General features: G+C 41.3%; 1 protein-coding gene across 3 annotated transcripts in view; it reads right to left on the bottom strand.

Annotated features, from left to right (window-relative positions):
- mapkap1 (MAPK associated protein 1) overlaps positions 1-27,238 on the bottom strand; it is a 30,848-nt gene extending 3,610 nt beyond the window's left edge. Inside the window, exons 1-11 of one of the 3 annotated variants that reach the window (XM_072371406.1) lie at positions 27,054-27,238; positions 24,937-25,390; positions 22,510-22,545; positions 21,691-21,780; positions 21,339-21,487; positions 19,968-20,140; positions 19,701-19,877; positions 10,171-10,280; positions 5,615-5,722; positions 4,627-4,767; positions 264-401 (exon numbers count right to left, since the gene is read on the bottom strand). In XM_072371406.1, coding sequence (XP_072227507.1) covers positions 264-401; positions 4,627-4,767; positions 5,615-5,722; positions 10,171-10,280; positions 19,701-19,877; positions 19,968-20,140; positions 21,339-21,487; positions 21,691-21,780; positions 22,510-22,545; positions 24,937-25,219 — 1,405 coding nt within the window. In that variant the 5' untranslated portion in view covers positions 25,220-25,390; positions 27,054-27,238. The remainder of the gene's footprint in view (positions 1-263; positions 402-4,626; positions 4,768-5,614; positions 5,723-10,170; positions 10,281-19,700; positions 19,878-19,967; positions 20,141-21,338; positions 21,488-21,690; positions 21,781-22,509; positions 22,546-24,936; positions 25,391-27,053) is intronic. The other 2 variants (XM_072371407.1, XM_072371408.1) reach the window with 2 other exon arrangements.
- Between the last annotated feature and the right edge of the window lie 383 nt (positions 27,239-27,621).

Below are 27,621 nucleotides of genomic sequence, written 5' to 3'. Positions count from 1 at the left end.
ATCTTGAGGCAAACTGAGTAATTAAGATTTAAATTGGGATTTAAAACCATTCCCATCATCGTGCGATGTGCTCTGTTCTTCTGAGTGGGCTTAAATTTCCTTTCTGGAAAAAAAAAGCTTTTTCTGCAGCCCTGATTACAATACTATAAACCCATTCTTCTCTATATAGTGGGTACGTTTGTGAATGTATGGAAAGTTAAGGAGGTGCATTTCACTGTGAATCTCATGTACAAGGTGGGTCACTGTTTCTCATATCAACTCACTGGGGCTTCTCTCCTCTACAAGGTCACAGGCGCAGAGGTGGTCCGAGTCAATAGAGATGGGCTTCTGTCGAATCCAGAACTTGGTGCTGGCTTTTTGATTAGTGACAGGATCAATTTCCACTTTCTCTCCTGAGATGCCTGCAGAGACAGTTAGTTGTTCATTAATGATGGAAAAGGATTATTTATTTTTATTTCCTAACCACAATGCACCAGGAGTTTGTTTCACTTACATAAAGGGAGTTTTTAAGCCTTTTCATGTTTTCATTCTTTTGAATTAAATTAATTAGTTTTCCTCGTTATTCTACACACAATAGTCCACAAGAACAAAGCAAAAAGAGGTTTTTGAGTTTTTTTTTGTTATTTCTCTAAAAGAAGTCCTTGTCATTAAACTTAGATCTGACTTCGATGTATCTTACCTCCTTTAGTGTTCCTTGAAATGCCTTTGTTTCTTTGAATGCAATAAGCATAATTAGGAAAGGCATACATGTGTCTATACAATGTCACCCTGTTGATGTTTTAGCAAAATGGACACTAGAGTTGATGCTTAGAGAGCTGCGTGTAGATCTGCGAGAAAGCATTGTGTCAGGGCACAGATCTAGAGAGGGATACAACAAAATCTCTAAAGCGTAAAATGTGCTCAATATCACAATAGCCAGCATCATTCTAAAAATGAAAGTCTGGAAAAAGCAAGACCTGGCAGCCATGCAAAATTCAGGGGCATAATTATAAATGAAGGGTCTTTGTCAGAGAGGCAACAGAGGAGCCAATGACCGCTATGAGCTTAAAAAAAGACCCTACGAATGGAGTTCTATGACCTGTGAATGTCATCAGTTCCAGAAGCGAAGAAACAAAACTACACTACTTACAGCATAAGAAAGGTAAAAAGGTACACTATATTGCCAAAAGTATTCACCCACCCATCCAAATATTTAAATTCAGGTGTTCCAGTCGCTTCCATGGCCACAGGTGTATAAATCCAAGCACCTCGGCATGCAGACAGCTTCTACAAACAAAGAATGGGTCGCTCTCAGGAGCTCAGTGAATCCCAGCGTGGTGCTGTGACAGGATGCCACCTGTGCAACAAGTCCAGTCGTGAAAAATATTCCACAGTCAGCGGTATTATAACAAAGTGGAAGCGATTGGGAACGACAACAACTAAAATGACAGCGCGGTCAGCACAGTGCACAGAGGTCTCCAACTTTCCTCCAAACTTCATGTGGCCTTCAGATTAGCTCAAGAACACTGCATAGAGAGCTTCATGGAATGGGTTTCCATGGTAACTGCATCCAAGCCATACATCACCAAGTGCAATGCAAAGCGTTGGATGCAGTGGTGTAAAGCTGCCGCCACTGGACTCTGGAGCAGTGGAGACGCGTTCTCTGGAGTGACCAATCAGGCTTCTCCATCTGGTAATCTGATGGAGGAGTCTGGGTTTGGCGGTTGCCAGGGGAACGGTACTTGTCTGACTGCATTGTGCCAAGTATAAAGTTTGGTGGAGGGGGATTATGGTGTGGGGTTGTTCTTCAGGAGGTGGGCTTGGCTCCTTAGTTCCAGTGAAAGGAACTCTGAATGCTTCAGATACCCAGAGATTTTGGATCATTTCATGCTCCCAACTCTGCGGAAACAGTTTGGGGATGCCCCCTTCCTGTTCCACATGACTGCGCACCAGTGTACAAAGCAAGGTCCATAAAGACATGGATGAGCAGGTTTGGTATGGAAGAACCTGACTGGCCTGCACAGAGTCCTGACCTCAACCCGATAGAAGACCTTTGGGCTGAATTAGAGCAGAGACTGAGAGCCAGGCCTTCTGTCCAACATCAGTGTCTGATCTCACAAATGAGCTTCTGAAAGAATGGTCAAAAACTCCCACAAACACTCCTAACCTTGTGGAAAGCTTGGCCAGAAGAGTCGAAGCTGTTATAGCTGCAAAGTGTGGGCCGACGTCATATTAAACCCTATGGATTAAGTTTATATGCGTGAAAAGGCAGATGAGCTAATGCTTTTGGCAATAGATACAGAGTTTTTCTGTGGAGAAAGGAGAACTCTACATTTGCTGCACTGAATCTGATTCTTAATCCAGAGCATCTCTTGGAGACCTGAACATGGCTACGCACAGATGCTTCTCATCCAACCCAATTGCACTGAGATTCTATCAAGAATAAGGACAGACTTCCAAAGGAAAGGTCTACCAAACTTGCAGGTACAATCTGAAGATAACTTGAGGCAACCATGACAATCAAGGGTGTTTTGTACTATGATCCCAAATCATAAAAAGTAGGACAAATGTGAAAAAAGCTAATACTATCAAAAAACAGTGATTATTTCATTTCCTTTGACTATTACTTCATTGCAGATGATATGAAAACAAAACATTTAACGTTTTTTTGCAGTAACTTAATTTAAAAAACTTATTTTCCATCAATCCATCCATTTTTCTGCGGTTGGGTCACACAGGCAACAAGTCCAGACATCCCACTCCTTATTCCTTCCAGTGAGTTTTGGTTCTGCCCCAGGGCCTCCTCTTAGCTGGATGTGCCCAGAAAAAAAAAACACAACAGGGAAGTGACCAGGAGGCCTCCTAATTAGATGTCCAAAGCTGACTACTTCCAATGTGGAAAGGCAGGTCTTGTCCAAGGCCCCCCCAGACGTTTGAGCTTCCCTCATCTCTCCTTAGCCTTAGAGATCAGAATAAGATATGATAAGAGAGGAGCCAGGCTACCCTTTAAAGGAAAATCATGTCAGAAACATGCATCTGCAATCTAATTTTTTGGTCTTTAACCAATTTTCATGATGTGGGTTAAAATCTATATGTCCCAGTAAATTTAAGGCCTCACCTTCCGTCCCTCTTCACCACAACGGACCGAATTAATGCCCTCCTTACTGCTTACAAAGCCCCAATCCATCTATCCATCTGTCACTCCTTCCTATATAGCTCAACTGGTTGAGCATGCGTCCAATGTAAAGAGGATGTAGTTCCTCATAGCGAGTCCCGGCCTGTGGCCCTTTGCAGCATGTCTTCCCCCACTCTCTCTGCCCCCTTTCCTGTCCACCTACTGTCAAATAAAGACAACCAGTGCCCAGAAAACCTTGAAACAAACACAAAAAAAAGATCAACACTGGAATGTGCATTTTAATCATATTTGAATTGTGTGATTTAGAGTGTTATATATAAGAAGCCGAGGGGGAACTCAAAGAAAAATGTGACCGTTTCAACCATTATGGAGGGCACTGTAGATGAGAAAAAGCTCTTGGGCTCATATGATCTGTCAAAGTCAACTTGTTTGTATCTGAGATGTAAATAAAGGTTCAGAAGATATTTCAAACTTTTGTTGTTGATAAATTAAAAAAAAAAAACATTCACATAACTGGTTTTACTCTGTAATTGTGGAGTATTGTGTTGAATTATGGAAAAAAAAAAAGAAAAAAAACGTCTGAAATCTAGAAAAATATGAGTGGGCCTGAAACTTTCCATATCCACTTCAAGAAAGCCCCCCCCCCCCCCCCCCCCCCCCCCTCAATTTGCAGTGTTATTCAAACACTTTGCGTTTTTAGTTTTTAGTATCCAACAAAGTTCTGGCTCAGGTAGAAATGTTTTATTCATTTAGACTCAAAAGTCTGTTTCCCTTTAAACCAAAAGCTCAGATGGATGCTTTAGTACATTTATGCTTTCATTCAGCATTTAGGCTTCATGAATTCCAAATGAACACACTCATGTCATAGAGCAGATTAACTATGCTGAATAGCCAAAGATGAGGGATCCTACTCACCGAATGAGTCAACACAGATTAAACATGTTGAATCAGCCGCCAGCGTTCAACAGTGAAAAGAAAGATAAGCAAATGTTCACCAATGGCTGATTGTAGGCTTAGTATAGAAGGACCCCAATGCTGCACTGCAACATATTATGACGATTCCTGTTATCGTCATATCCCTTCAGTGACATAATTGAGACTAAAGACCAATTCAGTCCCACCAGCCTCAGATACGGCCTGCATGAATAGTCTTTTTTTCCTTTTTAAAGATTAAAAGAGGAAAGAGAGCTTCCAAGGAAGTGACCAGTGAAACTTGGCCAACCACCAAAGCCAGAACATCTTTGTACCTCCTAACTTCATCTCTCTACTCTTATTTTGTGTTTTTTCTTGTTTGTTGGTTGTGTAGACCCTTACGTTGTCATGTTCACTTACTTTAAATGAAAACCAGCTTAAGACTTCATATACAAGCAAATTGATAAATTTTCTGTCTCGATTCAAAAAGCATTGTTTCAATAATATCCTTCAATTTGGGATATGCAGTTGAAGTCACAGAAAACCGCATACAATCAATTTCTGGAAAAGACAAGAGCGGCCTACAAAGCCGTATGTACCCAGCTGGACATCTGTGGTGAAGCGGAGCTTGTGGATCATGCTGATCTTGAAGGACTTATAGTGGTGACTGCTCAACATGTCTTGGACTGTGGTAATGTCAATTGGAGGGTCTTCCTCTGAGCTCTCCTCGCCTCGGGAGCCTGGGAACAGAGGGAAATCTAATTAAAAGGATGCCATCTCCATGTAAACTCTAACCTTGGTTTTACTGTTTCATGTAAAATGGAGGAGGACTTTCGCTGGGATATTGCTGAGAAGGAAAAATATATATATATATATTTTTTTAAAATCGCTTTTTTCCTCATGGTTATGTTGAATTCTCCAGTGCATCAAAACAAATAACTGTAATTTATCCTGAACTGAATTGACAAATGAGGAGTGAACAATGTACAAACGGCTGTTCATTTGTAAACCAATGACCTGGAAAATTCAACAAGGAACATTTCAGCATGGCATATTCATGGTGAGCTTAAAATTGGAGTGAGTGACATTTTTAGCAGTAATGACTTGATTCTGAACTTACTAATCACAAAGTATATGAACATTGTTAAAGTTACAGTTATGTAATGAACAGGGAGTTTATGAGCAGACTCGAAGCTTGGAAAACCTCCTTTATAGAGCTTCAGCTGTGGTTGAACAAAACTCAACATGAGGGACATCCCTTTGGGATTTCCTCATCAGTTAAGCATATAAAAGATGTGGAGAAGCTTTCAGTTGTGACAGTTTATTTCCTTGGACTGTGATGGCATATTGTCTGGAATACACCGAATATAGTTATCAGTGTGATGAGGAGGAGAATTACAACAAAGCAGATTTTAAATCATGTTAATTAAATTCAATATTTGATGTGCTTTAAGTAAATGCATGTGTGTGCATGACAAAGTCAATAGCATTTTCATCATTATATAATGCATTAAATATACTAGTCTACCTACAACAATGATTTTCAAGCAGCCCTCGTGTATAAACTGTCCCACTTTGATTACTCACTGTTTTCTCTGACCAGGCAAAACTCCAGAGTGCTCTGGCTTTCCAGTGTCGATTCCAGTTCAACTGCGATGTTTGGCTCCGTCTGTTTCTCTAAACGATACATGGGTCCTGTTGGAAATGATAAGTCAGAAGACCCACAGCAGTTATGGACCTAAGTGGAGGCGAGGGGCAGCTAGATTTCGTGCTGGTGGTGTAAAAGAACACTTCTTTAAAGCTTGAGTCTCATTTTCAGTATAGTTCTTAACAATTAAATCTCTAACAACTATCATTTCCTCTTTGGGGATCATTAAAGTGTGATATAAATTAATCAAGAATAATCGGGACATTTGAAAAAAGAAGAAATAAAATGTTGGTATTGTGTTAATAATATATCCAAGATTTGTTTTGGTTGACACAATGACTACATCACTAACCCCATTAAATATCCGTAACATTTTTAAATTCTGTAGATAAGGATACTACTGTGAATTTGTGAAGAGAAAGCCTTAACCTCAGCACAAAAAGCTTGACGTCTATCATGTACAGTATATCTAGATTTTAAAATACAACCATTTATATGTTTGTGACATTCTCATTCTGCAGGATTTTATCTTGTCAAATAAGTGACAGATGTACTAAAACTAATGAAGATATTTTTACACCAAACCCACACCATTCTATTCCAGCTACAATCCTTAAAAAGTAAGCTGGAGCAACAGCTCACAGACAAAGAGATGGAGTAAGAATATGAAACCGTTGCTGGCCTTATTGGCAGCAAGTCTGTGTAGCTCTGAACTGTGTTCACTGGTGATATAATTATATGTAATTTTAGTTTTAACCTAAACATTTTTAGTGATTGCATTTTGTTTTATTTTTATTTTCTTTGACAATGCTATCAGTAGAGCAGTGTACACAAGAGAAGAACTGTTGGCACTTCAACGATTGGACGCAGAATTAAACATCTGAATGAGCTAAGAAAGCTGTACCGTGGATGCAGAGCTGGAGCAAAACTAAAGGCAAAGAAGGACAACAGGAGGTGGAGGTACAAGCCTTTTCTGCCCGAACTCGCTACCTAACAAGTGTGATGAGCAAGAGGCGCTTGTGCAGAACCAACAGCTGTATAAGGAGAGGAGTTTGATGCTCGATACCCGCGGTGCCAAATCATTACGGTTCCTACTACACTAGAAATTCTACACGACGGTACTACCGTGGATTACTATACTAACGATGCCAGTTTCCGCTACACCGCGGCCGCCTCGACTCTCCTCCCGGCTTCTCACCGCTTGCTACTCCCTTGTAAACAAACCCACACGGCAACCACTGCAGCCGAACTACACAGCTGCTGAATGATTGGCTGTTGGCCTGTTACTGGTGGCCTCTGGGATATGATAGGCTGTTTCCGCATGCTGGGTCTGCCCGTCTGTTAGCTGATTGGCTGTTCGTGTTTCTGACGGCCAGAACGAACTCCATGTAGACAGCTCCTCTTTGATAGAAATTCGTCTCACCCAGACGTGCGCATAGCGGTCACAAACAGGAGACCACACACACACACACACACACTCACACCATGGCAGAAGCACCGGGCCCGAGCAGCTGCAGCGTGCTAGTGGCACCACTAAAAACAAACTCCAAAAGCCACATTTGGAATTATTTTGGGTTTAAACGAGGCACAGACGGTAATGCAATAGAAATGGCCGTCCACTGCGCAGGCGCTGCCACTGAGCTATTGGAGCCAGAGGCAACACGTCCAACCTCATAAAACACCTGCAGTGTCGTCACCCAGCTTTATATGTCGAATTTCCTGTTTATTTTCTAATTGGCTAATATTAGGCTATATGCTCCGTGTACAGGCTGAAGAATGAAGAGTTAAAAGATGTAAAAGCACCAAGAAAATACATAAAAATATTCACAGGGAATCAGTTCCTGTTTATTGTATTTTGTCCTCCATGTTTTATTATGTTGGAGAAGAAGCATTATAGTCAAATAGATTTTTTTAAAAAGACAGTGGATTTGTTATCCTCGGTCCATTAGTATTAGTATTATGTTTATCATGCACATAACAACATACGTAATTAATAAGTATTTATAACTTGTACAAATACATTACAGTTCATAAAAATTATGATAATAAAAAAAGGCCGCAGTATTGTGATAATACCCAGAACCGTGATACTTTGTCTGGTATAGTATCGTGGTTACTTATTTTGGTGTCGTGACAACTCTAGTGTGGACATACCCGGCTTTTTTTTTTAAATAAAAAAAAAATCAGAGATGGGTTAACCCCCGCAATGTGACCGTAAAAGAGAGGGTATGCTGTCCAGACACTGAACTGCTGTCAGTTGGTTTCCGTGCGTTCTAGGCACCCAGTGGGTTCCCATAGACTGGACTCTGCCTGCTCACTGGGCTCTAAACGGGCTGAAAGACAGCTGCACTACATCCAGAACGCTGCTGCTCGAGTCCTGACTAGAACCAGGAAATACAACCACATTAGTCCAGTGCTCAGGTCTCTGCACTGGCTTCCTGTCGCTCAGAGAATAGATTTTAAAACAGCTCTGCTTGTGTACAAGTCTATTCATGGTCTATCGCCAAAGTACATCTCTGACATATTAAAGCCATATGAACCAACTGGGACTCTGAGAACCTCAGGGAGGGGTCTCCTGCTGGTGCCCAGAGTCAGGACTAAACCAGGTGAGGCTGCATTTCAGTTTTATGCTCCTTAAATCTGGAACAGTCTTCCAGAAGATGTGAGACAGGCCTCAACTCTGACAAAGTTTAAATCTTTCACCTCAATGGCAACTCGCATCGCCAAGTCTCCTCCTCCTCCTAACTGCACCTCCACGGCAGCTTCCACCACCAGGCCTACTGAGCCCAGCTGCACCTCCACCTCTGCAGCAGCAACCACCACTAGCCTTCCTCTGTCCAGCTGCACCCCCACCCCCATCTCAGTTATTGATAGCAACATCACTCTACTACATACTGGTGGCTTCGACATCTCATATCACGAAGACCTTGGAGAGACTCCTTGTTTATCGCAAATGATTGCAGGTTGCTGAGGATCTTGACCCCCTCCAGTTTGCCTACCAGAAACACATAGGAGTGGAAGAGGCGATTCTGTACATGCTGCATTGGGCATATGCTTATCTGGATGTGCCTGGTTCATATGTGAGAATCATGTTCTTTGACTTCTCCAGTGCCTTCAACACCATACGGCCTCCCGTACTGAAAGACAAGCTTCTAGGTATGGGTGTGGCCCCCTCCCTGACATCGTGGATTATAGACTATTTGACTGCCAGACCACAGTATGTCAGGATGGGGAGATGTGTTTCTGGAACACTAGAATGTAGTACTGGGGCTCCACAGGGTATCGTTTTGGCTCCTTTTCTTTTCACCCTGTACACATCAGACTTCTGGTACAACTCAGAGTCCTGCCACATACAGAAGTATTCTGATGATACGGCTGTTGTGGCATGTGTGCGTGGTGGACAGGAGAAGGAGTCCTTCTATGGCTAGACCAAAAATAACTGTTTGCTCCTGAACACTACCAAGACCAAAGAGCTGGTGGTGGACTTCAGGAGATCTAAAACTCCATACCAGTCAGTCTGCATTCATGGAGGGGAGATAGAGACTGTTCAGACCTGCAAATACCTGGGGGTGGTGCTGGATAATAAACTGGAGTGGTCTGCCAACATAGAAGCAGTGTACAGGAGGGGCCAGAGGCTCAGGTCCTTCAATGTCTGCAGTGACATCATGTGCATGTTTTATCACACTATCATTGAGAGTGTACTGGTCTATGCTGTTGTCTGCGGCGGGAGTTGCACTACAGACAAAAAGTGTAAGCACCTGTGGTGGAGCAACGGATGAGGAGCAACTGTATTCTGTTTTGGATAATAATAGACATCCTCTCCACAGCACCCTGGCAGGACAGAGGAGCAGCTGCAGAGAGAGAATGCAGGACTGAGAGGTTCAGGAGGTCCTTTGTCCCCAAAGCTATAAGGCTTTTTAACAGTGACCGCTGACATGTTCGTCTCAAATTAATTCATTTAGTCATTTATTGTTGTTGTTGTTGTTGTTGTTGTAACATACAATCATTGTAAATGATCACTAAATGATTACTTGGTGTTACACTTGTGTTTGAAAGGTGTTGGGTAAAAAGGCACTGGTGGACATTGACTTTTTGGACACTTTCCTTATTCCATCAATCAAAAGGAGGTTTGCTGATGCTGAGCTCGTTTTTCTGGTTGAAAACGCATCTCTCCACAGAGCAAAGAGAGTTCAAACTTTTTTTCAGGAAAGACATATCAGCTCAATGACATGGCCAGCAACCAATGAGAGTTCGAATTTATGGTGCGAACTGAAAAGAAAAATGGACCATGAACAGGCTCCATCATTCAAAAATGTTTTTGACCTGAATGTCTGTATTCTGACTGATGAAGAAAAAGCCTTCAAAGCATTCAAAGCCATTAGAAAGGACAGAGGAGAGTAAAAACAAGTATTAACTGTGATATTTCTGTAGGATTCCATATTTTCTGACCTCAACTCTATTTGACCGCCCCCCAGTGCAACTAAAATGTCATTACCTGAGCCTTTCTGTGAGCCTTTCCTCTTCTTGAGAGCTTTCTGGAGAATTTCCTTCATGGTTACTTTCAGACTGTCCACAGGGATTAGAGAGAAACCATGAGCAGCATTTCTAAGGGGAAAAAATAAGGTGGAGAAGGTTAGGGTTGGACACAGTTTGGATTAAAATGCATATGGACCTCTAATCTAAAAGCAGGAAACTGACATCTCTCTTTTTGTGAAAGCACATACACCACCGAGCTGTAATAATGTCTCTAGTCTAGTTTCACAAATAAAATCCCTCCTAAACATCAGAACATAGTGGTAAGAACTTCAACACCTCTCTATCCAACTTTCAGACTATACAGGCAGACCGAGAGAAAACAGTAGAGGAGGAGGAACTGCAGTGCTCGTCAAGCACAGTTTAAAGTTTAACCACAGTTTAAAGTCTGGCAGGCCTCATCAGTTCTTCTGTGCCACATCTTAACATCTGATAATCTGATAAATGGTGGTGCAGTAATAAGGGATTTTTTGGAAAGACATTTTTTTCCCTCAAGTGAGAGTGGTTAACGATCTTGTTTTTTTTTTTCTCAAAGAACTGGGATTAATCAAAGCCCGATTCTCACAACACTCAAACATACGTTGCTGCACCTCAAAAGAGTCATGGATGGTCATCAGGCTAGATTTTGGACTCCACCCCTCCAAAGAGGATTGAGGAAATTGACGACCTTTCAAGGTTGACCAATAAAAATGATTTCATGAGAAAAACATACAACAATACATGTAAAAACAAACCTTTACAACGTCTTGTCTCATTTTAGCTAATGTTTCTTAGGTGACCCAGAGGAAAACACTATGGTGTGTATGGCAGGGTTGTAAAGAGAAAGCTGCTGCTCTCCAAAAAGAACAAGTGTGTGCTTTCCTGAGACAAAGACGGTAACTGAGAAAATGTTTGGTGAGTTGATGACACAAGAAAATGACTTGTTTCAAATAAAAGGTTGATGTTTCCAGAAAGGAAAATATTCCATTCCAGCATATAAAGTCTTTTGATGTACTAAGACCAGGACTTATGGTTCACTATAGGTGAAACAATTATTTATACTCTTACAAGCAAATTCTTAAGGAAAATAAACTACCTCTGTTCATTAACTGAATTTTAAGATAGCCAGATAGACCATTACTTTATTTATCCCAAGGGAAATTTTGGAATCCAGCAGCATACACACATGCGAATAACAAATACACTACAATAAAAATATGGGACTAAACTATGGGAGAAAAAAAACTATGGAATACTATACTAAAAAATGCTCCCAGAAATGTTGGCCATTGATACAAAAAAGCAATTTTCCTAACAAATTCATTCAAGCCTGTGTTAAAAAAATGAGTACACCCCAAATAAAGCTATAGGAGAAAAGCCAAACTTAAAACTACAAAATTCTAACAAGAATTCAACCACAGATGAGTTTAATTCTTCATTTAAGAGGTGTCCAGCAGACAGGTGACTATAAAAGGGCATTGCTTGACAAAGAAAACCCCTTCCCATTTCATGCTGTCAGCAATGGCACCACATGGAAGAGAAATGTCACAAAACCTGAGAAAGGAAATCATTTCTTTACTCAAAAAGGTGAGGGCTACAAGAAGATCAGCAAAGCTTTACATATCAGTCAGAATACTGTAGCAAAAGTGATCCAGAAAGATGGAAGTGCAACATTTCGGCCATTCGCGGAAAAGTTAACATCTCGACAGGAGCGTCTTCTCATGAGAAGGGTTGAAGAAAATGGCCATTCACTGCAGTTAGCTGAAGAAGTAGAAAGTCAAACTGGGGTGACTGTTTCCCGTGACACCATACGGCACACACTGCAGAGGAATGACATGCATGCGTGTCGTCCACGAAGGAAGCTTCTCCTAAAGCCCACGCACAAGAAAGCAAGCCTAGACTTTGCCAGGGCCCATGCTGAAAAAGATGCGGACTACTGGGACTAGTGATGAGACAAAGATCACTGCATTTGGAACTGATGGCTTCAAAACTGTATGGCGTCGCAAAGGTGAGGATTTCAAAGAAATACTGCTCCATACTGAAAGAGAGGATGCTACCATCACTGCATGGCCATGGTCGTCGTGCTCGTTTCCAACACGACAATGATCCAAAACACACATCTAAAGCTACTGTTGAAGCTACACATTCTGAAGGCGATTGAATGGCCAAGTACGTCTCCTGATCTGAACCCAGTCTGAAGAGACTTGCTGAGCATCGCTCTCCATCCAGAACCAGGCTCTAAAAGAGGTTGTTCTTGAAGAATGGAAAAAGATAGATGTTGCAATAGCTTGTTCATTCCTGGAAGAAGTTTTTGTTGCGGGGTGTATTCATTTTAGCTTCAACTAAATCGAGTAAAACTGAAGATTTTGTGAAATTAAGTTATATTATCAACCTTAATTTCATGTTATGGACTTAAAGAAGTGGTCTATAAAACTCAGCCTTGTGAAAATTTTGGAAATTAGGGGTCTAGCAGCGAAGCTGCAGAACCCTATTGTTTTAGTAGCTTTTCTTATTAGGGGTCTAGCAGCGAAGCTGCAGAACCCTATTGTTTTAGTAGCTTTTCTTATTATTCTTCTACTTTCCGCTGCAATTGAAGTCTATGGCAGCCCCATTAACGCAATGGTAAAAAGTTGTGAAATTTGGCACATCTAATTAGGACAGTCCCATTAGCAAATTCAACAAATTTTGTGCCCAAATTCAAAACTCTCTAGCGCCACCAACACGTCAAAGTTTGAAGCCCATTCAGCTAAATAACTTTTGACTCGTTGATCCAAATTTCAAAAACAAGGTATCGTTGGAATCCTTGGATCATGACGAGTCCAACGCACCCTATGACGTCATTTTCCGTCTGACTAGATTTTCCGCCATCTTGGATTTTGTTGAAAACCTTCAAAAAGTTTCACAGGTCACAAATTTTGACCAATTCTCATGAAAATTGGCACACAGTATCTTTGGACGAATCCGCACAAAGGATACGAAGCGGATTTTTCAATTTCGACTTTGTTCACCCAATACAACCAATCAAAGTTAACGGCGACAACGCCAAAAAGGACGTGAGGCCATATCTCAGCAACCGGTTGGTCTTTTGACATTAAACTTATGACACTGACTCATAACTCGATCCTTAACAGGCCTAAGAATTTTAGTGATCTTTGACCTATAGGTGGCGCTATATTTAGCAAATATGCATTTTTGCTCATAACTTTACACCTGTTTGTCCAAATATCACAAATGAGGGACCATTGGAGTCCCTGGATATAGCCGAGGTCAATCAATCTCATGACGTCATGCGCACCATCTTGGATTGTCCGCCATTTTGAATTCCATCAAAAACCTTCAAAACGCATTACAGGTCACCCAGATTGTCTGCTTTCCACGGGACTTGACATATAGAATGTTCAGACCAAGCCTCACAAGATCTATCATGTTGATTTTTTTATTTCGTTTCCGTTTGCCCGTAGCAACCAATCAAATTCAGCGATGATGCGCCAAACAGGACGTGAGGCCGTATCTCAGCAACAATTTGCTCTTTTGACATCAAACTTCTAACACAGACTCATGATCAAGTCTGTAAGAGGCCCAAGAAGTCTGGTGAACGTCCACCCAGAGGGGGCGCTATAAGTAGCAAACATGCATTTTGCTCATAACTTTGGAGCCGTTGGTTCAAATTGGACAAATGAGGTACCGTTGGAATCCCTGGATGAAGACGAGTTCATCTCAAACACCAAACTTGGTCTATGTACTCATAATGCCTTCCTGAGCAGCCGCAGGCTTACCTGCTATTCTGCTAGACCCCGCCATCGCTGCTTGCAGCTATATTTAGGGGTCTAGCAGCGAAGCTGCAGAACCCTATTGTTTTAGTAGCTTTTCTTATTATTCTTCTACTTTCCGCCACCATTGAAGTCTATGGCAGCCCCATTAACGCAATGGTAAAAAGTTGTGAAATTTGGCCCATATCTTTAGGACAATCCCATTAGCAAATTCAACAAATTTGGTGACCAAACTCAAAACTCTCTAGCGCCACCAACATGTCAAAGTTTGAAGCCCATTCAGCTAAATAACTTTTGACTCGTTGATCCAAATTTAAAAAACAAGGCATCGTTGGAATCCTTGGATCATGACGATTCCAACGCACCCTATGACGTCATTTTCCGTCTGACTAGATTTTCCGCCATCTTGGATTTTGTTGAAAACCTTCAAAAGGATTCTTCGTTCACACATTTTAACCGATTCTCATGAAAATTGGCACACAGTATCTTTGGAGGAATCCGCACAAAAGTTAGGAAGCGGATTTTTCAATTTCGACTTTGTTCACCCACAATAACCAATCAAATTTGGCGGCGACTACGCCAAAAAGGACGTGAGGCCATATCTCAGCAACCGGTTGGTCTTATGACATCAAACTTTTACCAAAGACTCATAACTCAATCCCAAACAGGCCCAAGAATTATAGTGATCTTCGATCTATAGGGGGCGCTATATTTAGCAAAAATGCATTTTTGCTCATAACAATGGACCCGTTTGTCCAAATTTCACAAATGAGGTACCGTTGTAATCCGTGGATATATCCGAGGTCAACACACCCTAGGACGTCATTCGCGCCATCTTGGATTGTCCGCCATTTTGAATTGTATCAAAAACCTTCAAAACGCATTACAGGTCACCCAGATTGTCTGATTTCCATGGGACTTGACATATAGAATTTTCAGACTGAGCCTCACAAGAGCTATCACCTTGAATTTTTTTATTTTGTTTCCCTTTGCCCGTAGCAGCCAATCAAACTCAGCGCTGACACGCCAAATAGGACGTGAGGCCATATCTCAGCAACGATTTAATCTTTTGACATCAAACTTATAACCCAGACTCATGACCAAGTCTGTAAGAGGCCCAAGAAGTCTGGGGAACTTCCACCCACAGGGGGCGCTATAAGTAGAAAAACTGCATTTTGCTCATAGCTTTGGAGCCGTTGGTTCAAATTGGACAAATGAGGTACCGTTGGAATCCCTGGATGAAGACGAGTTCATCTCAAACACTAAACTTGGTCTGTGGACACATGATGCCCCTCCTGAGCAGCCGCAGGCTTACCTGCTGTTCTGCTAGACCCCGCAATCGCTGCTTGCAGCTATATTTAGGGGTCTAGCAGCGAAGCTGCAGAACCCTATTGTTTTAGTAGCTTTTCTTATTATTCTTCTACTTTCCGCTGCAATTGAAGTCTATGGCAGCCCCATTAACGCAATGGTAAAAAGTTGTGAAATTTGGCCCATATCTTCAGGAACATCCCATTAGCAAATTCAACAAATTTCGTGCCCAAATTCTAAACTCTCTAGCGCCACCAACACGTCAAAGTTTGAAGCACATTCAGCTAAATAACTTTTGACTCGTTTATCCAAATTTCAAAAACAACATATCGCTGGAATCCTTGGATCATGACGAGTCCAACGCACCCTATGACGTCATTTTCCGTCTAAGTAGATTTTCCGCCATCTTGGATTTTGTTGAAAACCTTCAAAAATTTTCACAGGTCACAAATTTTGACCAATTCTCATGAAAATTGGCACACAGTATCTTTGGACGAATCCGCACAAAGGATACGAAGCGGATTTTTCAATTTCGACTTTGTTCACCCACTACAACCAATCAAAGTTAACGGCGACAACGCCAAAAAGGACGTGAGGCCATATCTCAGCAACCGGTTGGTCTTTTGACATAAAACTTATGACACTGACTCATAACTCGATCCTTAACAGGCCCAAGAATTATAGTGATCTTTGACCTATAGGTGGCGCTATATTTAGCAAAAATGCATTTTTGCTCATAACTTTACACCTGTTTGTCCAAATATCACAAATCAGGTACCGTTGGAGTCCCTGGATATAGCCGAGGTCAGACAATCTCATGACGTCATGCGCGCCATCTTGGATTGTCCGCCATTTTGAATTATATCAAAAACCTTCAAAACGCATTACAGGTCACCCAGATTGTCTGATTTCCACGGGACTTGACATATAGAATGTTCAGACCAAGCCTCACAAGAGCTATCATGTTGATTTTTTTATTTCGTTTCCGTTTGCCCGTAGCAGCCAATCAAATTCAGCGATGATGCGCCAAACAGGACGTGAGGCCATATCTCAGCAACCATATGCTCTTTTGACATCAATCTTCTAACACAGACTCATGATCAAGTCTGTAAGAGGCCCAAGAAGTCAGGTGCACTTCCACCCAGTGGGGGCGCTGTAAGTAAAAAAACTGCATTTTACTCATAGCTTTGGAGCCGTTGGTTCAAATTGGACAAATTAGGTACCGTTGGAATCCCTGGATGAAGACGAGTTCATCTCAAACACCAAACTTGGTGTGTGGACTCATGATGCCTTCCTGAGCAGCCGCAGGCTTACCTGCTGTTCTGCTAGACCCCGCCATCGCTGCTTGCAGCTATATTTATTCTTCTACTTTCCGCTGCAATTGAAGTCTATGGCAGCCCCATTAACGCAATGGTAAAAAGTTGTGAAATTTGGCACATCTAATTAGGACAGTCCCATTAGCAAATTCAACAAATTTCGTGCCCAAATTCAAAACTCTCTAGCGCCACCAACACGTCAAAGTTTGAAGCCCATTCAGCTAAATAACTTTTGACTCGTTGATCCAAATTTCAAAAACAACATATCGCTGGAATCCTTGGATCATGACGAGTCCAACGCACCCTATGATGTCATTTTCCGTCTGACTAGATTTTCCGCCATCTTGGATTTTGTTGAAAACCTTCAAAAAGTTTCACAGGTCACAAATTTTGACCAATTCTCATGAAAATTGGCACACAGTATCTTTGGACGAATCCGCACAAAGGATACGAAGCGGATTTTTCAATTTCGACTTTGTTCACCCATTACAACCAATCAAAGTTAACGGCGACAACGCCAAAAAGGACGTGAGGCCATATCTCAGCAACCAGTTGGTCTTTTGACATCAAACTTATGACACTGACTCATAACTCGATCCTTAACAGGCCTAAGAATTTTAGTGATCTTTGACCTATAGGTGGCGCTATATTTAGCAAAAATGCATTTTTGCTCATAACTTTACACCTGTTTGTCCAAATATCACAAATCAGGTACCGTTGGAGTCCCTAGATATAGCCGAGGTCAAACAATCTCATGACGTCATGCGCGCCATCTTGGATTGTCCGCCATTTTGAATTATATCAAAAACCTTCAAAACGCATTACAGGTCACCCAGATTGTCTGCTTTCCACGGGACTTGACATATAGAAGGTTCAGATCAAGCCTCACAAGAGCTATCATGTTGATTTTTTTATTTCGTTTCCGTTTGCCCGTAGCAGCCAATCAAATTCAGCGATGATGCGCCAAACAGGACGTGAGGCCGTATCTCAGCAACCATTTGCTCTTTTGACATCAAACTTATAACACAGACTCATGATCAAGTCTGTAAGAGGCCCAAGAAGTCTGGTGAACGTCCACCCAGAGGGGGCGCTATAAGTAGCAAACATGCATTTTGCTCATAACTTTGGAGCCGTTGGTTCAAATTGGACAAATGAGGTACCGTTGGAATCCCTGGATGAAGACGAGTTCATCTCAAACACCAAACTTGGTCTATGTACTCATAATGCCTTCCTGAGCAGCCGCAGGCTTACCTGCTATTCTGCTAAACCCCGCCATCGCTGCTTGCAGCTATATTTGTTCTTGTGTTCATTGAGATATTGATTAAAATCTTACTTTTCAAAGGGGGCGTAGCCATTCATGTGGAGCACTGTACGTATGCTGCTATAATCTATCCACCAGAATTGTACATACGCCACATTATGATATACGAACAGACAGTGACTGCCAGAGTTAATGAGGAAATGTCCATGGAGGTAGAGGTAGTGCAAGAGTGATGAGTAGCGAAAAGTGATTCTCAGTTTAATTGTATTAATTACTGTATTATTATGTATAAAAGGTACGATTGCAATCAGAAATTGGCAAATTGCCTCCGTCTTTCTCCCAGATGTTGTAAACCAGTGACATGCGAGACTAAGTTAGAAGAACCACCATGGTTCAGCAGAATGATGATAAAAAAAAAAAAAAAAAACACCTGACAAGAGTAATGCACACATTCAGTAAAGTAAGTAAAAACCAAATAGATTCGCAGCATTAACTTTAGCTACACTGTTTCCTGTGGGGGAACTTCATTTATTAGGAAATGAGTCTTTAAAAAGCACACGCCACTGTTGACATTAACTCAAAGATAAAAATGGACATCTTTGATGGCCGTTTTTGTTGCTTCTGATTAGAACTGGTTCAAATCCTGTTTTTCTGATTAGAGTTCAAACTGAAACTGGTTGCTGAATGTCGCAGCCAAATTCTCAACAAATGTGTTCCTCAGTCTTTAGCAAAGGGAGCATTTATCTGCGCTTTGAATTCTACAATGTTCCATCTGCGTGAGTCATTGAATATGCAAAATAAAAGTCAAGTAATTTGGGAAAACCAGAAATGTCTGGGCTCAAATCATCTGCCATCATATTTAAAAGGAGTTAAACTGGTTCAAAGTCCAGCTTCTAACCAAGGCATATTACAACCCTTTCCCTAAAATAAAAGGAAAAAAAAGAAAATCACCCTTACAGTTGTACTGGTGAAGAACGTTGATTTACGCTGGCAACAGAACTCAGTAAAGGTTTGTCAGTTGTCTGCACTGTCAGCTGAGGATAAACAGAGTGCTTAAACAAGATGCTGCCCCGCTGTTCTGACATCATATCACTTAACCTGAAAGCTAACATGGATAATAAGTGAAACTGAATAAAGATCAGTGGCCGTGCACATCAACTGTATAGTGTGAACACCTGGTAACACTGAGTTATTCATACTAATACATCCACACAGAACCGACTGAAACAAAAAGTGTTACAGACTTCAGGCTCACTGGCTCGGTTTGCTGATCCAGCTGTTGTCTTTACATTCTGTAGATAAAAACATGTGCCCGTTGTGACCTTACAAATGTTCAAAATCATGTCCATGAAAAGATGCAATTTTCTTTTTACACTATAAAGAAATTATATTCATTGTCAATTTGTTCAAATCTGAACCATGAAAACAAGTCAAAGATTAGATAACCAAAAAAAGAATCTGCAGCTATTTTGTATTTTCTCTGTTGATTTATTTGTACAAAAAATACTGCAGTCTGACTGATGAAATGAAACAGAATCTTGCATGAACTAATCACAACACCATGAGAGGACAGCTTTCCTTCCACCCTGAACTCTTGGTATGAAAAGCAACAGAAAGTGAAGTCAGACTTGATGTCAGTGACTGCATCTGTTGTCTAGAGTAATGGAACTGTTATTTTGAGCGGCTGTCTGTTTGCATGTATGTGGAGCTATACATGTTTTGTCTATGGGACTTTATTAAAGAAAAGAAAATGAATGGTATATCAGTTTAACCAAAGAGCTTCAACACAGTAAAAACTGGTACTGAACAATACTAGTAAAGTACTTTCCATATTTGTCAGAATTTCATTCATACTTACATTCTGACAAACAAAGACTGTCTAGAAGTGAGGCCAGGTGAAGAATATTTCTCCACTAACGCCAGAGTGCTGAAACCGAACTTGTGGATTGGCTCATTTGAGTCCAGTGGTGGGAAGTCCGTGTCCACCTCGCCATCATCCTCAGCAATGTGGAGGCAGTAGGCGTTCACATTCTCACTGTGGACAGGTACAGAGTGACACAAAACAGGAGTACTATAAAGAAAGTGCAATTCTACGAAACTGGCTTTGACATGTGTTTGCACTTACTTGAGTTTGGGTTCTCTTCCCTCGCTTGTGTACTGCCAACAGATGAGCCCAATGAGGTCATGAACGCGAGCATTGGCAATGGTCACCACTGTCATGGGATGTACTTTCTCCTGAGCCATCTGCATTGAGAGGTAGACGTCTATCTTCTTTGTAGCTGTTGTGCCAATGTGGCCCTATTGAGATGAAGAGAACAAAAATGATTACAGAACCGGCATAAAATGAAAAAACAAAAACACCTTAACTTGTTTATTCACTCTGAGGACACTCCCTTGTAGGATAACCATAATCACGAGCTGCCTACAACACAACTGGCTGTCTAATCATATCAATCTTGAATAAATTAAAAGTAATCCATTAAAACCAGCAAACCAGATTCAAAACAATCTGAGCATCGTGGAAGAGAGAAAAACAGTGCAACTCCAGACGGTTCTATATGAAAATGTGTGTCTGCAGATTATAGTTTATTGTTGCATAATCTAATGAAGAGACCATGAATGATACACATTTAAAGATCTTAACTGCACAAGACATTAGACCAACAAGTGGGTGGTGACTGCTGAACATGAAGAAAATGGCCTCTTTGAGTCATCACAGACACACAGTCCTACACAAACATGAGCGCTCCTACAGCGTTGTTACAACAGAACAGGCGAGGGGTCTTAATGATGCAACAGTGACACCTCAGACACACTGTGTGAAAGGGCTTCTTTTCCTGAGCAGGGACGCCGACCTTTGATTCTCACGAATATTATTGCATTTCTTTACATCTACTACTACATCTAACGCCATTACCACTACATATCTACAACTACATCTAACGCCATTACCACTACATATCTACAACTACATCTAACGCCATTACCACTACATATCTAGTACTACCTCTAACTCCATTACCACTACATATCTACAACTACATCTAACGCCATTACCACTACATATCTACTACTACCTCTAACTCCATTACCACTACATATCTACAACTACATCTAACGCCATTACCACTACATATCTACTACTTCATCTAACGCCATTACCACTACATATCTACTACTATTACTATTACATATCTAATAGTATTATTACTACATATCTAATACTATTACATATCTAATAGTATTATTACTACATATCTCCTACATCTACTGAATCGAAATTAGTGAGATGAGGTTAGTTTACACAAACAGATAACAGTGTAGCAGAATTCCTGAGATTGCATTAATTTGGATTATTTATAAGAACTGATAGAAAACTGTCTTCACTTTGATAATGGCTTTACAAACCTATAAAAGATGAATAAACTCAAGAGGGACAATTACAATAATTTCATTTTTCTCTCTCTATAAATTGTTTCACAGTGGAATAACTCACCTTGCCATCAAATTTGGAGTATTCATTAAAGGGGTTGTTGAGCTGCTGCGGACACTGTTCCAGCCGCAGGGACAGGGTGGATTTTGTACCGGTTGTCCGTGGCCTGTCTCTATAGTCCCGTTTTTCAAACAGAGATCCAAGATCCTCCACTGAACAGGAAAGAAAGCAGCGAAACATCTCTACCTGAAGTTCAGTGTTGCATTCATTTGTAAAGCATAATTCCCGAAAGATTATTTCTGAAAACTAGAGCATATTTAGATACACGGACGTTTATAACGCTGATTTGGTCTTTGTTTCAGAACTGTTGGATCTATTCATTTGCATTGAGGTCAAGAATGGGTAGAAATCATACCAGACTGGGAGGATGTTCTTTCCTTCCACTGAACATTTTTACATTTGATTTGGTTCTGTCGTTCTTTCCTGAGTCTTTCAAGTCTTTGGGCTGAAAAGAAAGAACATTTTTTAAATAAAAAAATACATATGATTTTTTTTTTAATAAAATCACAATTTCGATTTTATCGCAATCTTAAATTGAAAAATGAAAAACAGACAGTGTTGCAGAAGTATTTTTGGCTGGGCAGCTCGTACCGCGGGTCAACTACTTGAAGCAGGCGTTCGAACCCTTCCTTTTCTACCATCTTGAACGGTTACCAGATCTTTTGCAAGATAAAAGTGCTTCTGTTACCTCTTTCTATCGCTTGCTTGACTTATCATACGGCGTGCCTTTGTCAAATGCCTGTGTTAATGTTGTCTGTTTTGGTCTTAGCCAACTGCTGCCTCCCCTGCAGTGCCGGTGCCGCCGGGCCCCTCGCTGTTTGGCTCTTAGCATACTGTTTGGGATGCTTCCTCTCCAAGTGATTGAACAGGTTCGTCGTGTTGCCACCCGATGTGCGAACCGTGTCTGTGCAAACTTTGATCCAAACCAATTCCATATAACGGAGGTGGAATTTTTTTTAGTGACCAACTCCTCTGTTTGGCTTTCAGCCATGGCTCTCCTTGCGGCTACACACACAAACACACCAAGTTTCTGGCTTGCGATCATTTTACCGACATCAGCCACCTTTTTGAAAGAGTCACATACGCTCTCAAACACACATAAAAACATTACTGCAAAAACAAGTAACAAACAAAAACTATGTTATAAAGTTGATGTTCATCCCACTCATCTTACCAGCAGCCCCGGGTTTCTCACGGCTATCTCGGAGTCCTGATGAGACAGCCACCACAGATCAGTATTCAAGCTCAGGTCTGAAATTCTCAGAGGATTGTAGCTTTCTACCCACACCCCAGAACCTCAACCATCACTCCAAACATTTTACATACAAGGGAGCCAAAAGAAAACATGCCATCTACCTGGGTACTCCCTCACACCAAAACCATGTTTACCTTTCAAAAGAAATGCCTAAAACTAGCTTAAAACAAATCTTTTTCTTTGATTCAAACTCACTTTGTGCAGTTTTACTGCAAATCACACAAGAGAAGCATAGATTAATCAGCAGGTGACTGAAACGGGACAGTGTTCAGCTCAATCAGCAATGACCAGCCGATCCTACCACAGTCAAATTTATTCACATGACGATTCACCACATGCACGCAGCAATACAGACAGCAACATTAAAGCCACACACACACTGTTGTTGGTGTGAATTTCTTCCTTTGAGTGAAAAGGACACAAAGCACTACATTTACAATACTTATATGGCCAAAATAAGCAACAGTCAAACAACTGATGCCTACCTCATGTTACATACACGCATCATTTTCTACGGTTGGTAAATAAAAAAGCAGCATGTGCTTTTTGGCTCATATTTTGTTTTACCATTTTTCTTTTACTTTGAACCTGCCTGCTTTTCCTGTTCTTAAGTTTTTCTGGACCAACTTGACTTCATTTTACAGATGCTGCCATAAAACTTCAGCAACTGAATTAGTAAAGCAAGATACTTTCACAGCCCTGTGACGAACTGGCGACCTGTCCAGGGTGTGCCCTGCCTCTCGCCCAGTGACCCTGAGCTGGATTAAGCAGCGATAGAAAATGGATGGATGGAAAACACTTTCACAAATGACATCTTATGACATACTGTGATAATTGATAGTGTTCCTTTGGTATTGGCTGTGGGGTTAATCTTAGAGAAACATAGAGGAGAGTAAAATGGTGTCCTAGAGTTTTAGTACTGTCAGACACAAATCACAGTAAGGAAACATCTGGCTGGATTCCAGTAGGGAACCATTTCTGTATTCCTTGAAAAATCTCAAACCATGTTTACCGTATTTTCCGCACCATAAGGCGCACCTAAAAGCCTTAAATTTTCACAAAAAATGGCCATGCGCCATATAATCCGATGCGCTTTATGCATCCGATGCATTAAGCCCCCTCCGCATCATTCACCGCTCTCCCTTCACGCCGCTAACCGCCACGTTCACTTTTGCTGCGCCTCTTTGCTCTCGTACAGCATACTTTGCGTTTGGTGTGAATGCAGGGTCAGGCGGGTCCCAGCCAAATATGGCACACTTCCTTTTTCTACTGGTGGACTATAAAAAAAAATACGTAGAAATTTATATGTTTATTTATCATTCTAACAACAGATTAATCAAACCATTGCTTACCCTTTCACACAAACGTTTTCGGAGAAAAAGCTGCGATTATGACCATCGTCCTCGTCATTGCACAAACAAGTTGTGATATCAACACAGCACCACACCATTTATACCTGCACAACAAGTGCACTTGACTCACTGCAATTTCTTCCTGAACAGGAGGCGCCTCTACTGAGAAAGTGGCCCCGCAACATAGGGGTAATAGCTATAAGTATAATACGCATAAACAAATGTAACCATACAGTTTCAACTTCTCCGTTTCACTTTTAAGAGGTTTTTACAACATTTACAATAGTTGCACCTTCTTGGGTTTTGATGCCTGTATAGCACACACTTCCCTGCAGCTCTTCCTGTTTTTCCACACACAGCCCTCACACAGTGCATGCCAGGTTACAAAAATCAGAAGCTGCACACGACAGGCTGAAACAACACCGAAGCATCCAAAGCACCAGCTTCAGTGAAGTGAATTTTTGTTGCCATTCACAAGGAGAAAAATGGCGAGCAAAAGCAAAGCATTTGAGACATCACATAGTTGATGTCAACTATGCTGTGTTCTGCCTTGCCAGATCTTCCTTTCACATACACAACGATATACGTTTGGCTTTGTGACCACTTCACTCACATTAAAGATGTCCAACCAATTTCCTCCTCATACTTGCCACATATAACAGCAAAGCACGCACAACTGAGGCTCGACAGTCCCACCAGCCTGAAACTAGTTATTTTCAATGTGATATTTGTTACTCCCCACAAAGCAATTAATGAATTCACACAGTGGAATACAGTCTAAACCCATGCTTTCTACCACAGCTGCAACAGATCTCAATGGCACACAATTTGAACTGAGCCTTAATAAACCACTGGTCCAGATTAGACCCACAACCCTCTGCAAATGATGGCAGAACAGGCTTTCTGGTTGCCCCTGCCATGCAGATCACTAAGAGAGTGTTGGCTGACAGAAAGCCTGCTCTACCAACCAGCCAGAGCCTGGAGATGGGCTTACCTGTGTTGGAGCGCCGACGGATCCCAAAGTCCCAGCTGGAAGTGATATCCATTGACTGGGAGAGGTCACAAGCATGATTGTCCATCACGCTACTACCGCCTTCACTAAGAGAGCCTGAGCCGGATGACCCACAGCTGCTGCCGGGCACCAGAGTGAGCTGGCACTTCTCCAGATCCACATCTTGGTCTATTAGTACCATCTCACACATTCCTGTATCATCACTGGTCACATGAGACTGTCTGATATGAGCCAGGATAATGGCTGGGTTGTCCAAGAAAGCCATTTCCTCTGCTTTAAAAGTACAGCTAAAAGATTGGGGTGTTCTCTCTTGATCTTACCCTGTATGACCCTCCCTTTCTCCTTAGTTTCTGGTAAACATAGTCAGAGGCATCATGTCTTCCATCTGTCTCGCTCAACTATTCCCTCAGCTCCAATTTATTAGAGGTATCAGTACCTGTTTAAAATTAGAAGACAGTTAGTACATAGTTCAGGTCAGAAAAGGAGAAATGTTGGGGGGAAAAGAAGAAGAAAAAGTCACATTTTCTTTTCATTCATAATAAAGTTATTCCAGATGCTGCAGCACTTCTGGTAATTGTCTCATGCACATTTTTAAGAAGTATAAGTGCATGTGCTTAGCTTACAATACACACACGTGGTAAAACAATATCATAAGTCACTCAGTATAAAGGCGTATACATTTAATTACACATTTGAAAGAATAATATCAACATATCTAAATGGATACTCAACACTGTATTTCACAATTCATTTCAAAACCTTCCAAAATCGAAGTTTTCCTGCACACAGTGGATTTGCATGGTTTCTACAACTACTAAACTGTTCTGAATCTAACCGAAAAGCGGCACTGTGAACTCATGAATTGGAACTTTATCGTGCGATACCTATTGATTCACGACCCTGCAGGAAATGTGATGCTTTAGCTTGAGAATTAGTATACTTTTTTTATTTCTAATGAGTGTATTGACATGATCCAGGCTGTGCATCTTAGTAGCCCATCTAAACACAAACCCTGCTGAAGCAAATCTTCCAGAACTGCAACAATGATTTAATACTTGACTTTCAAAGGGGGGGGGGGGGGGGGGGGTATCTGTGTTGACAATATATCACAATTCCTAATCTCCAGTTGGGCTTCATCAGAGCTGGAAAAGGAAATAAGGAGTTTCAGAAAGGACTCAGGCTGTGACATTCCTCTAATTTTCCAATTAATATGATCAAAGTCATATCTACAAAATCAAGAACAGCCGACAAGGACTTTCAATTTTCTCCTAAACGAGTAAGGATAAATGTTTACTGAGTGTTCATGGTTGAGTAGAAATGGACAGCGTTACAGTTACTTTATGAACCATTCCTATTGTTTCACCAGTGTTAGAAAATGTTCACTGATCTGAGACATACGGTTTCCTCACCACAGCTTGTATGCATTCAATAGTCATGACTACAGTGTTACTGCTTGCAGTCAAGACATTTTGTGAAGACAAAGTGAAGTTGGACTGTTCGTAATATTTACACTGTGAACACAGAGCTGTTGATGATGACAACAAACAGGTGGAGTTATTAACACAGCGTTAACCTAAAGAAAAGAAATGCATTCCACCATTGATATTTTAATATTTTCATTAAGAGCGGGGCCAAATGTTAAGCCTTCAGGTGAATTCTTTTAACTAACTTCTACGGCTCGTGCTACTTTCAGGTACATTGTGGTTTCAAGTTAGTTACGTTTGCGTCCCCACCCAAGACAAATCCTTTCATTCTGACAGTCTTATTGTAAGCGTATTTAACGTAAAAGAAGGATTCTGTTTTGTACCGATAAAAGCTCAGTTAAAGATTCTTGGGGACTTGTTTGACATTAGCTTACATCGCTATTGTGACTCCAACCTTGCTTACCGGCTAACCGAAAACTCTTTTGAGATCTACGTTCACCTATTAAAACTTGCAACAAGGTATACAGATTACATTTAGAATTAATAAACATGCAACCTCGAATAAATTGGCCACAAACAGCATTTAAGCTAATCTTATCACTGAGGCTCTCGTCGGTTAGCTGGCTTTGGTTAGCCGCTATCATAACCTCAGTTAGCAGTTAGACAAGGTCTCACCTTTATAAGTTCCATCCGATGAGGGAGAAAAGTGCCCACAGTGCTCCATATTCCCCATGAACACTCACAACACAGTCGACTATTATTTTCATTGTGTAAAAATACAATCTACCTAAATAACATGACTGCAAGCCTGCTGCTGATTCTGCTCCTTCTACCGCCTCCTCTTCATCTTCTTCTGCTCTTTTTTCTTCTTTTGGTATTTGTTGGCAAATAACGTTATGTTATATTACCGCCACCAACTGGTATGGAGGGCGGATAAAGACAGCATCCATTTCCTATACCCGCTTAATCCAATGTAGGGTCGCTGAGGAGCTGGCGCCTGGACAGGTGGCCAGTCAAACACAGGGCCACATAGAGACAAACAAGACACAGCCGTACACGCTCATGCCCACTTCGAGGGACAGGCAAGAGTCACCAACTAACCTGACATGGATGTTTTTGAACTGGGAGGAAACTGGAATACATGAAGAGAGCCCACACATAACTGGGAGGCAGCCATTTACATGACTTATTTTTTAGTGCTTAACTGTGGATGACTGTTATTTCAGTGTTACTACATACTTCA

Source organism: Leuresthes tenuis, unplaced genomic scaffold (assembly GCF_036924035.1).
Source record: "Leuresthes tenuis unplaced genomic scaffold, fLeuTen1.0.hap1 SCAF_19, whole genome shotgun sequence".
NCBI classification, from domain to species: domain Eukaryota; kingdom Metazoa; phylum Chordata; class Actinopteri; order Atheriniformes; family Atherinopsidae; genus Leuresthes; species Leuresthes tenuis.
The sequence above is the reverse complement of the archived record's forward strand: the minus strand, read 5'-3'. Positions and strand labels throughout refer to the sequence as shown.